General features: G+C 41.2%; 1 protein-coding gene across 3 annotated transcripts in view; it reads right to left on the bottom strand.

Moving 5' to 3' along the window:
- The window catches only part of brf1b (BRF1 RNA polymerase III transcription initiation factor subunit b), a 77570-nt gene that overhangs the window by 11407 nt on the left and 53095 nt on the right, over positions 1–13068 (bottom strand). For all 3 annotated transcript variants that reach the window (XM_017682933.2, XM_037537796.1, XM_017682934.2), the window contains 4 exons: positions 9939–10000; positions 9642–9723; positions 7342–7394; positions 5519–5784 (listed from right to left, as the gene is read on the bottom strand). In XM_017682933.2, the coding sequence (XP_017538422.1) occupies positions 5519–5784; positions 7342–7394; positions 9642–9723; positions 9939–10000 (463 nt within the window). The remainder of the gene's footprint in view (positions 1–5518; positions 5785–7341; positions 7395–9641; positions 9724–9938; positions 10001–13068) is intronic.

The raw sequence follows: 13068 nt of genomic DNA, 5'->3' as shown, positions 1-13068 counted from the left end.
GAAGAGAGGTTAAAGCGGCAGCTAACCTCACTAACGTGGACCAGAGGAGGCTCGCTTACACAGCATCCTCTTCCTGGAGGACAAATCCATTACGCATTCAGCTTGCACTCTCAGCTCCGGCACGATGGAAGGAAGATACTGAGAGGAGGCATGCAATCTGACCCCAGAGCAGGCATGCATTAAGAGCCTGGTGGTTTCCACACCTCCCGGTGACAAGACATCTTATCACGCTTCCTGCAGACCACTGAGGAAGCCCCCCAGGGTGTGGGCTTGAGGAGAACGCTTAGCAGGAGGGATCCAGGGCAGAGAAGAAAGAAGTGATTATCCTCTTGCTATCGTCCCCTCTAGCAGTTGAGCAGGAAAGAAGGAGGGGGCTTGCCCTCCACTGTTGTGACTGCGCTGGCCTCATAGCTCTGCACACTCGATTTCATCCCAGAATTCCTTCTGCTTGAAATGGGCTAGCCTGCAGGCCTACGATGCCAACCTTGTTATGCTGACACAGACACAAAGAAAGACAAGTGGTCCTTGCCTGGAACAATGGTGCAACAATGGCTTAGTGCAAGACACAAATATACACACAAACCTTACATTATACTCTTAAAAGAACTCAATCACTCACATATTCATAAGCATTTACTGTGGAGGCTGCTAAAAAAACATCCTGCCTCTGAGTGAACAAAACAGCGCGTGGGAGTGAGAACGCCCTGAACCGATCGCGCACCACAAATCTGACATGCTGCAGGGCGGCTGCAAAAGGAAGTACCAATTTTCTCCTCATGAGTGACACAGCTTGGTAACAGCTCCCCATGTCACTGTGATGCCCTTTGTTGCATCTGGTCAGAACAACTGTGGGCTTGCAAGCCAAAAAGTAGGAAAGCAGAGAGGATCGTACTTGCCACCTCTGCTCACGCTCACGTCAGCTTGTCTACACCTGATCAACATCACCAGGAGACATAAGCCTCTATTAACAAAGCAGGCCTAGTCCGGCTTAGTGAAGAAGAGTGTGGGAGAGGGCTCCTACTGAGACAGCTTGAGATGTGCAATGTGAGTCAACCAGCCTTAGTCTCTAAACAGCAGATGGAAAAGAAAGGTGAGAAAGTGCACAAGGTTTTCAACAAGGCCTTTGTGGTAATTGTACAGAACAGGCCTTACCTTGGAACCAAGCCTTTTTATTAAATACCATCAGAGTATATATTTTCACAGTTTAGCAAATGTTATAGGAGTAATTAACTGAAAAATATTGTGAATATTGGTTTGTACTGTACAGATAGGCTGTGTTAACTGGTCCCAACATGTCAGCATGTATAATTTTCAATATCATCAATTTTGAATGCATGTCTTTCATGCCATTCATAGCAGTAAATACAAAATTCTTGCAATGACAAGGTGCTGTTATTAAGTAACAATTACGTTTTCTAGCCACTGGATCTATTTATATAAGAATAGTAATATAGAAGGTGGTGAACAACCTCACATTCCACTAGTAGTTGTTATTTGATGAACCTGCCAGCAAGGAGGTCACTGGTAACCCTAGGATACACAACACTTACTCTACAATTCAGTCTTAGGTTCCCCTGAGAGACCTACTGGCTAACAGCAGCATCCAGCTGTTATGCTTCTTCAAAGGATGTGGTTCTCATCAGCAGGAAGTGGCTCCTACCAAAATGCATCCTTCAGACTAGAAGACCAGAGCCCACTGATAAATCACATCCTTAAACAATGGAAACCTCTATGTTGTGAAACCTGATCTAAAGCCCTTCAGCTGAGTTTGGGCCAGAGGTTAGGCAGAAGATGACCCTGGGAATAAGCCCTAGCCAATGGTTATGACATGTTAGCACTGTGAGCTTAATGGTTAAAAGAAGCAGTTTAGTTAGTTAAACTGTGGGATGAACTATTCATGGTAAAATTCCAACAAATCCTTAGTGGTATGTTTTTTTGTTTTCTTCTTCATAGTTCATGCAAATTTGGACTTTTACCAGGCAATTCTAAGAGGTCTTTTTTACATATCACCCCTTTCATGACTGTAAGCATGTTTTTTTAAAGGAAGGCCAAGCCTTTGGAGTCATAGTGCTCATTAGGGACAGTGGGACTCAACATGACCAGGCTGCGGTGAAACCAACCATCACATACTGGTCTGGTTACTATGGGATGTGCTGCAGGACATGGAGCTCCATTGATATAAACCATGTGGCATGCTCTACTACTGGTTGCTTTGGTTTCCTTCAAACTAGAAAACCAGTTGCTAGGGCTGGGCCTCCATTCTCTGAAAGCTCTGCCATTATGAGGGATGACTAGCCAAACCCATAAAGCTAGATGAGCTATGTTGAATGAGCAGCTATAGCTGAGTGAACTACCATAGCGGAATGGTAGGTGGAAACAATGACATTAACTGTGGGAAGCTGAGCATTTCCACTGGGAGCAAGAGACCTCAGCAGGATTCTGTGAAACACATCAGAGTACTCTCCACATTGGTTATTTGTGGCTATGTCTGGTAAAATGAATGTGATGGGCTTCCATCGTTGTGCGCAATATTGCGAGCAAGCACATATATTAACGCTCACCTTCGGTTGTTAACCTTGAGCTAATATTTACAAATCACTTTCAGGCTATGTTGTCACTGGGCAAGATAAATCCTTCAGTTATGGGTGTTACATACTCACGAACTACTCTGCCCTGTTCTGAATGTTACAACCCCAAATTATTGCTGTGATTTCAAAGTATGCGGAGGCTGTAAAATGAGGATCAGAGGATCACGTAACATGCCAGGAGGAGACGTGTCTGGCAGGGCTGTCACTCTCTGAGGTACGTGGTAAGAGATCCACAGACAGGCCATCCTGCCGCACCGAGTTCAGATTTGCACTTCAAAAGCCAAACTCAGTGAGTACTAAAGACTGCAAACCTTTAGGAACGTAAGTGAGGAAGTAAAGCTGAGGAGGGGGAGGAAGACAGGAAAAAGAGGGCAAAGTAAAAGAAACTGCACGGTAATTATCCCCTACTCTTTCTGGAAGAATGCTTTTCCTTCTCTGTTAGTATGGAGGTCATGCAGGGGGCTTGGTTTGGCAGCTGGAGTGGGAGGCTGGCAGTGTTTTTGTGTGTGGGTGAAGGGTGGAGGAGTTGAGGCACTATGTCTGCTTGCTTGGAAACACTACCAGAAGGGCTTTGAGGTCACTGTGTTATTAATGTCTTAGGTGAGTATGAAAAACTCTGTAGAAGGGAAATACACAGAAAAAACACTTGGACCTTTACAGCAGGTAGATGAATACACCTGCAGCACTGAAGGAATACAAATGTTAGCACAGAAGCTAATGGAGAGTTAACATGTACGTGAAGAAAGACGCGTTACTTTAAGCATTTCAAAGTGAGGGTGAGATGATAAAAGAATTAAAAGCTTTTATAATACAAGTCATTTCATTTCATTTCTGCAAAAGTACAAGTGGTTCCTCACAAAAAGAGACACATACAGAAAGTCCAAAGCATCCAAAAGTCTGATCAGCAATAGAAATTAAGGCGCCAATGCCAACTTTCCCTCCCATGACAGCTAATCAGAAGTTTTCCCATGGTCCAGAAGAGGAATAGTTTTTGCTCAGTCGGAGCTGTAACTAAGCTTGACTTTATTGTCAAATCTATTCCAGAGTGCCACCCACCATGATGATGAAAATCTTTTTAACAGGCCTTAGCTAGTCAGTGCTAAAGAGCTAAAACCTTGCAATAGCCAGAAATAAAAAGCAACCACAAATACATAAACTTGGTACTAAGATTGCACCCATATAAAAATTATGGTCTGCTGTCGATACTTTCCTCGTATACATCTGGCGATGATGAGACCTAAATATTCAGAAACTGTAGAAATTAGAATTAAATTAATCTGGATTTGCATCACACAGAAATAAAACATTTATTTGAAGAGTGTTACAAATGCAGTAAAAGTAATAAAATAAAGACATTTTGGCACAGTAGTCCAGCGCTGCGCAAACGCTGCTCTGCTGTTCTACAGCACAATAAATACCAAAATGCACAATAAAGCACCAAATATCGATTTGAAGAATTCTAAGCTAGTCATCTGCCTGATGCTGTTAAAATGTTTTAGGTTTTTAAGTTATTTGTCGATGCTGATATGATATCAATATTATTGTGTTTTCTAATGACTTCAACATCAATTCCTGAATACTTTTTTAATCCCTTCTTCTAAATTATTAACAGAATATGAGTGTGTCTTAAATCAGAAATGAGCCTGATCTTGTAGGAATTTACTGACGAAGATGGACTGCAGATGTTAATAACATGCTTGTGGAATGTAATTAGCATAGCTGTCACGGTTGGCTCCTCCCACTCCATGTGCTTTTTGTTTACTTTTTGATTTTCCACGTGCATTTGTTGTGTTTTGAGTTCGGCCCCCTTGTTTCGCTACTCCTACCCTGATTGGCTCCACTTGTTTCCCCACCTGTCCCTCATCATCCGTCATGTATATAAGCCCAGTGTTTGCCCAGGTCGGGGTTGGTCTTTGTTTGATGTGTTTGTTTTGCTTGTTCCATTCAGTATTTGAATTTCTGTGTGCTTTGTCATGTCTGTCCCTCCTGCTTCTCCCTCCTGCTCAAAAAAAGTTGCTTATCTCAGCATATGCATCCGCCTCCTCGCTCCATGTTACAATAGTCAATTGGCAGCCTAGATTTTGGAACAAGCATAATTATTGGCTCATGGATGCTTAAATTGACTACTTAGGTTTTTGAAATCATACTCAATGATGTGAAATTTTACTATATTTGGTTTAAGTAATTTGGTCGGTACTATAAAAGTATTGAATTTTGCTGCCCATCCCTCTGTGTGAGTATGAGAACGTAGATGAAAAAAAAGAATTGCTAAGCTTCAGAACATGGTGCCTCCACTGGAGCTTACATGCCTGATTCATAATCATTTTGACATGCAATATGAAATTAGTAATTATTATTAACGAAAGGAACGGAACAGAAGAAATTGCACAATGAGAAGCCATCTCTCAATGAGCCAGTGGAGAAGTCATGATCTTACGCTCCGTCTGGTGCCGATTCATTACTTCCCTCACAGGGGCATTTGGAGTCCTGTAGGACTATTAATTGAAGAAGGGGTATGCTCTGAGAAAGGACCGCAGGGTGCCAGGTGACAGGGAACAGAAAATCCTGGCACAGAATTGATGACAAGCTTTTTCCGGGTGGAAATGACTCTGAAGGTCAGCCAAAGAAACAGAGGAAAGACAAAATCTTATAGCTGGACAAGGAAAAAGAAATCCTTTGAGGGCAGCGAACAACCTTTTGATCTTGTCTTTTGTCAGTAGGCACAAAAGAAGTATTATACCACTTGGGACAAAGCCCTGCTACTATAGAAAGGCCGTTTCTGTAGATTTTGAAGACAAGTGTATAAAAGGGGGAAAACCTACTCCAGTACTCACAAGGGCCTTTAGTAGAAATGAACCCCTTGTTCTGTAAAACAGCAGCGACCAAGCAGTTCACCTCATTGAAAAGAAACACTCTTTGTTAATTCTCACCTTTTTCCCATGAGGCTGGCAGGCTTGGCCAGGCCGAGATTGCTTTTGTTGGGTTGCTTCTTGCGACGGGTGAGCTTCTTTCGCCCGGTGCCGCTACAGGGCACATCCTCCGCTTGATGAGCCGGGCTGCTGCCTTTGCTGTTGAGATCTCGCAAGACATCATAATTGATTTTACTTGAAATCTTCTTCTGCTCCAGCATTTTCTCTATAGCCTCTCCAGCAGTGCTGGCTCGAATGGGCTCTCGCCTCTTGGACGGCTTCTTGGGCTGTAGAGCCATAAAGATAAAGGATTAGACAAGCTGAGGGGATAGGAATCTGTACTGGCAAATGCCTAAAGAGCCAGCACTTGGGTAGTGTCTCTACATTGCAGACAATATTGAAACTGTCATAGCATTCAAACATCTGGAATTACTTTTAAAAAATATAATTTTTGTTATGATTTATATGCAACACCAACTTAAACAATGCAGATTTAAATACTATAAATTGGACAACAATTGGTTGTTTTAGTCAATATTTTAAGTATTTTGGCATGAACAAGACAATATTTAAGAATAAATTATTTACAGTAATGGTGTATTTATAGGAGTCTTGAGATGTGATGGTCACTTGAAATATACAGTCATTTTAGAATCAAAAGCTCTGAACATGTGAAATTTCTTAATTAATGATTTATTTTACAGCATTATATTAATTATTTATGATTACATACACTTGAAAAGTTGCAAAGGACTAGTGTATTATACATTTATCTGCCACAACACTCTTATATTACTGAAAACATTCGATTCCAGACTTTTGAATGATGATGTATATATGCTTCATTTATCTCACCTCAGAGGAGACATAACTTCCCACATGTTCACTTTGGGATATTTGACTGGGTTTATGTACCAAAAAAACTTAAATTGGTTTCTTCATGATTATCTTCCAGCATTTCTGCATTCCAGAGAAATAACAGGCTGTTCCTGTTACTGTTTCTTTAACAATGATACATGTAAACGATCTCTGTTATGATTGGCTGGCCTTTATTTCTATTAAGCAGTCTATGCTGAAACAGTCTTTACAACATCTGTGTGAATGGATGGTGCTAAATTACTGTGAGCCAAATAGGTGGAGATAAATGCTTCGGGCATTTATACTGCAAGGACAATGAATTCAAAATGGTCTGTTTTTGGCAGTTTAGTTTCTATATTGGGACTGTAGGGGCTGGGAATTGTTAATGATTTTTGCATACCACATCAAACTTCATAAATGTGATATGAGCCCTTTTACCTTTCATGTTTCATGACATCATCAGGGCACCATTAAATCTTTGATTACAATGATTCGTCTATGTATATTTTCCCTTCTGGGCTTCCACAAAATGATGCAAGTCTAACAGCTGTCATCAGTAAGATGACAGAATCCCATTAGTATCCTGTAAAAGCGATTCAGCTCATATGATCATGAGTGATCTTCAAAGGCCATGTTTGTTATGTGCCAGAGTGGAACAAATCCCTGCACAGCAGCACTGCTCTCCGCATGGGCTACTGTATCTGCTATCAGGATCAGGTTCTCTGCACCTCATTAGAGGTCTGGTGGCGGGGCTGGCTAATCCGACCTGGCTGAGAGCAGCGGTGCAGATGTCAGAGCAGGCAGGTTAAACACAGGCAACACTGTGAGTCTGGGGTGAAACTGGAGGAGTGGTCTGGTTAAAATGGAAAGTATGCAGCCCCCATCTGACCAGCAGCTGCTGTGTGTCTGAGGAACCCAGTTTAAGAGAGGAGCAAAGGCCACCACCTCTGATGACCAGTGTCACACATACATACATTCACACTTACTTTCTCCTTATATATTCCTTGCTCCTTCTCTTTAGTTATTCTCTCCTCTTTTTCTGGAAAGACAGGAAGAAATAACCTTTAGAGGAATTTCAGGTTAAAGATGTAGCCAGGACATAGTTAATAAATCATTTTTTCAGAATTTAAAGGGGGCTTACAACATTTAAAAAACAAAATCTGTCTATTTAAGTGATTAAAATTTAAATAAAGTAATTTAGAGCAGTTTGAAGTGATGTTAATGGATTTTAAAAGGTGCATTTTTAAATCAAAACATAACCGCAAATTTATTATACAACTATGTATCAGGCATTTATGTATTTCATGTAAAGTTCTGTGAAGTTTTAAGTTTTAAGAGGCATTAAACTGATCAGAAGTCTGGTTCTTATCACTACCACTCTGACTCAGCAAGTTTCTCTGAAACAGAGCATTTCACATCAAACCACTGAATGATTTTGTTCAGTTTTGAGAAACAACTTCAGTTCTCAGTCCAGTTTTTTTTTTACTGTCCACACAGCCAATTTGGTTGCTAGCATGGCTCAACAACAATGACTTATTAAACATACAATACAGGAACAGCTCCATCAATTAAATCGTAGCACAACAATGAAATAACAAGAATAAAATAATTGATGTTGAAGTCACCATGTGATTCCCTGCCTGGGCATAAATACCTCACTATACAATAAGTGTACTTTTGCAAGACCCAGACCTCTATGTTTGCATACCTCTGGATCATGATTAAATTGTAAGCCACTCTGGGTAAGAGTGTCTGCAAAATGCTATAGCGATCAGGCCCCTAAAATCTTCACTGGGCCCTACATATCAACACTGATGCGACTGTACACCCTTGACTCATAGAAAGATCTTTTCTCGTTACACTAGTTCTCTTGGTGATATAATATCTTCTCATGGCTTCTCTTATCACCATTATGCTGATGACACTCAACTAATGCTTTCTTTCTCACCCTCTGACACAGTCGCATCTCGGCATGTCTGTCTGACATCTCTTCAAGGATGGCAGTTCACCACCTGAAGCTCAATCCTAGCAAGACTGAGCTGCTACTCATCCCTGCAATTACAGGTCCTCATCACGATCTTGCCATCTCAGTCGAGAACTCTCTGATTGTTTTGTCTGTAAAGGCAAGAAGTCTTGGAGTGATTCTGGAAAGCCAGTTATAGTTCTCGACTCACAGCTCCAGGACCTTCCTGCTCAATGGCAATGGTGAAATCTTAAACTGTACCACGAGCCCTTCGAGCTTTGAGTACAGCTCAGCTTGACCCACCATGCTTCAAGGCACGAGGAAGACAAGCATCAAGACTGTTCTCTGTACTAGCACCCAGGTGGTGGAACGAACTCCCGCTGGATGTCCGTACAGCGGAGTCTCTCGCTGTCTTCAAAGGCAGACTGAAGACACTTAAGCACTTAAATGAGCACTGAGTTAAGTATTGATTGTAATGTATTGTACTGTATGTACTGTATTATATTGCACCGTTCTGTGTTCAACTCTGTTGCTTTTTCTCTAGGTATCAACAGTGACTTTTTGCTTCTAACAGTGTCTGAGCTCAGGACTAGCTTTCTCTCTAACCTACTGGTAACTAGCAAAGATAATTTCTCTAGAAAGACAAAGCACTTCTTGTAAGTCGCTCTGGATAAGAGTGTCTGCTAAATGCTGTAAATGTAAAATGTAAATGTAAGATACATCTGCTTAGCAGATTCTTCCTCCAACAAGCTTCCACCAACATTAAAAGATAGCCCTGATGCCTGTTTATCTTCCTCTCATTTGTTCATTCATGATAGCCCTTTGCCATCTACAGCATGACATGTTCATTATTTATCATTTTAAAAATCTTAAATTAGTAGTCAATGTAAATCACCTAAATTACACTGTCATTCTAGTATTATTTTTTTTTGCACTGGGGCTCATTCTCATTAGCCCCTATTAAGCCACTAGGTGACAGGAACCACAATTTTTTTGCCTTCTTGTAGACCCCAAAGAACTGCTGTCACTAATAATCCTGCTGCATATGATTATTAGCTTGTTCAATTGTTTTTTGTTGTTAACCTTATGATCACCATACCTGGCTATAAGACTATAGGATAAGATCTAAAGTTTGAAGCTTAGGAAGCAGCCCACTTTACCAAATGAGTTTTTAAAAACAACAAAACCTCTTTCTTCTTAGCCTTTTTAATTTGAGCCTTCTTCCTCCTGGGCAGCTCACCAGCTGGAACGAGAGACATCAGCGCTGCGAGAGCGAAGCTGCGAGTTAATGAATGTGTTAAGCCGCTCTGTCTGTTCTCTTACCTTTCTGCTCCCTCAGATACTCCTCATTCTGCTTCATCCACAGCTCTGTCTTAGCTTGCACCTCCTTCTCATTAAGAATGTACTGCAGAGAGGAGAGCAGTGTTGATAAGGGGCTAATGCTACACAGCTAGAATGTAATATCTCAAATTGTATTCTAATGTGAGCTAATAAGGGATGGAAGATTCAGGCCAGGGCTTTTTTGAACTTCACATTACTGCCTAATGAGCTGTAAGAGCTTACAGATTCAAGTGGCAAGAGAAAATATGAAATCGCACATTAAGAGCATGAATGCCAGACCTTTTCGATCTCGTCCTCATCAATGCCTTCCAGATCAAGCTCGCCGCTATCAGACTTCTCGTCTGCAGACAGAGAAAGAGAATGGCACATACAAATTAAAACACTGAAGAAACATCAAGATTAGCTCTCCTCCTTTGAAGCAGGCTCAGACTTCACCCTTTCGATAAGCCTAAGCAAAAGGTGTCAGTGGGCAGAAGACAGATGGCATTTACTGGAAGCAGGGAAAAGTTGATTATCTGGTTTTCTGAGTGAGCTTTCCCAGCCAGCCAGAGAACGCCCTGGGGCATGATTCAACGATTATCGCCCTGCCAAACCAGCGAGCAGGTAATGCAGCCCAGCACCTTATTTCTAAATGAAACAGAAGATTATCTCTCCGTCTGACTGGAGGCCGGAGAGCACCCGGACAAAGCAGCCAGAGAATACCAGTCCTAATTGGAATTCCATTTCAGTGAGGAGCAACACCATTTGAGTGGATTTCTGTCAATAACTCATACCCCTGCAATCTTTTTGTTGTTTAATTGCCAGTAACAGGCTTAGTGGTGATGGGAAAGGATTTCGCATATTGCACAAATATTTTTTTTTCTCAAACTGTCTTTCAATTCCACCAGTGAGCTACATTAATGCATATGTTCAAATCACATATTTAAGCAAATTGCAAAAGCTATTTTGTATTGTGTTAACAGTGTGACCTGCTCCACTGCAGGCCCATATAAATATGTCTAACATTTATTACATAAACACAATAAGTGCTAGGAGGAATATATTAATTTCAATGAGAGCAAGGTGAAGAGAGAACCATGAATAAAAAACACATTGCAAAATGACTGGCCTGGGTATATAATTCGCTCATAATATGACAATAAAACAGAAAATATGGAAACCATTTAAGATTAAGAGACCCTTATTAGTCTCACAACAGAGAATTTTCACCTCAGAGTTTAACTCATCCGTGAAGTGACACATTCACACACACTAAGGGGCAGTGAGCATACTTGCCCGGAGCGGTGGGCAGCCCTATCCACGTCGTCTAGGGAGCAGGTGGGGGTTAGGTGCCTTGCTCAAACACACCTCAAGTCATGTACTGTCAGCTCTGGGGATCGAACCAGCAACCTTCCGGTCACAGGGCCGGTTCCCTAACCTCCAGCCCATGACTGCCCCCAGAGAATTTAATTCATTGTGGATGTATTGTGAATGTCATTAAAAATCACTTATTTCTAGGTAGCAATTCATATAATGAATAATGAAATAAAAAATTAAATCCACATTTAACCATTTACTTTTAACCAAAATGGTACAAGTACAAGATATTTCATGTTTTACCTCATCAACTTTGTTTTTTTTTATAAATATATGCTTATTCTGAAATAAATAAAAAGTTCTACTCCACATTTATAGCCAGACAAAGCAGACATTATGCACATTATGCTCAAATTTTTAAAAAACATTCTGCATTGTTCGCATGAGTAGTTGTTTAGCTCACTGAGGTGCCAAGGGTGAGTGCATTTCGTTTGAATAATCCGCTCCTCACTTGCCTCCATGCCTCCTGCCGTGAGTGGCCACTTGTGTAACATAGATCTGAGAGATGAGTCAAAGTGGTTAAGGCCAAGTTTTATAAACACCTTAAATACACATACAGAATAAAAGGAGAAACCAGGAAAGGTGTAGTTCTTTATGAGCAAGGATGGGTCAATGCTTGCCACTTTGTCAAAAATCTGTCAGTAAATAATCTAACAGTATAAAACAAGCAATTGCAAGGATTTTAGGCACTTTAACCTATACATTGCATAATATCATCAAAAGATTCAGGCATCCAGAGAAATCTCTGTGCTTAAAGGGCAAGGACAAAAGCCACAACCGAACGTCTGTGATCCCTCAGATGGCACCACATTAAAAACGGCATTCTTCTGTGACAGAAGTGTAGGTTGAAGTACACCGAGTGTGGGCTCGGGAATACTTCGGGAATACTTTGACCAGCCACTGACAAAAACATAGTTTCTCATTGCATCCACAAATACTAAAAAACAGTACTTTCTGCACAGCAGAAATGGCTCAGATTCATCTGAAATGGACTGAAATGAAAAGAGATGTAGTGGTAAATGTGCGCCTGTCCTTCACGCCCAACTGTTTTGGAATGGGCTCCATGCATCGAATTTGGAACAAGCTCAGAAAGTGAAATATCAAACATTATGTTTTTCAATTTAATAAAGATCAAAGAGAATTTACTAATCACTGCTTCCTATTTTTATGGGCATTTGAGGTTTGTGTTTTAAACCTCTATTAACTGCTATAAATGAACTCTAATTGTCATGGGTTAACAATATAGCCCACAATAGCACACTGAATGGTGCATGACTAACATTTCACAGCGATTAAATTATGGATTCAAATCCATCACCAAAGCTGCAGTGCAGCACAGGATGGCATATTCAGACTGAATGTATTCAACTTTCTGAAATTGCTGCGATGCCTCCGTGAGTATCGGAGCCTGATTCTTAAGACTTCAAAAGGAGAGTCTTTTGTGACATAAAAGCCTTCTTCCCTGATAATTAAGAGCTCTGAGAGGAGCACTGAGGGGGCCGGCCTGAGATATTGCTGTGAATTAGACGAGCCTCCGCAGATCAGGACCTCCGCAGATGTTCATTAGCCAAACTGAGCTGTGCCTTCACCGTGACCGACGTTACATGCATGTCTGCACACACACACAGGCACAGATACACCCCAACATGAGCACGTTTTCTGACACACTAGCTCTCAGAAACAAGGGGAAGGAGGCAGAGCTCATAAACAAGAACGGGGGCGACCAGAAGAAACAAGCGGATCAGGAGAAGAGCAGATTTTACATGCGAGATAAGAAGAGAAATTGGGTCACAATCTGCCAGCCATCTTAGATTTCTCCTTCTTGCTCCTATGGGGTCTGAGGCACTTCAAATTCTGGCTGCATTAAGAGAGAGAATGCCATTACAAAAAAAATAAAGGCTGAAAAAAAGACAGGCACTGTTCTATAATAGCAAACCTACTTTTAACTGTCACAGTCCACAGCTACATATAAACAGCTCATCTCAGACAATCTACTTCAGACACCAGAAACAAGGGCCTGATCAATATATTGTTTGGCCAATAAAATGTCCTG

Source organism: Pygocentrus nattereri, chromosome 4, assembly GCF_015220715.1.
Source record: "Pygocentrus nattereri isolate fPygNat1 chromosome 4, fPygNat1.pri, whole genome shotgun sequence".
Taxonomy (NCBI): Eukaryota; Metazoa; Chordata; class Actinopteri; order Characiformes; family Serrasalmidae; genus Pygocentrus; species Pygocentrus nattereri.
This window is presented reverse-complemented; position numbering and strand designations above follow the sequence as displayed.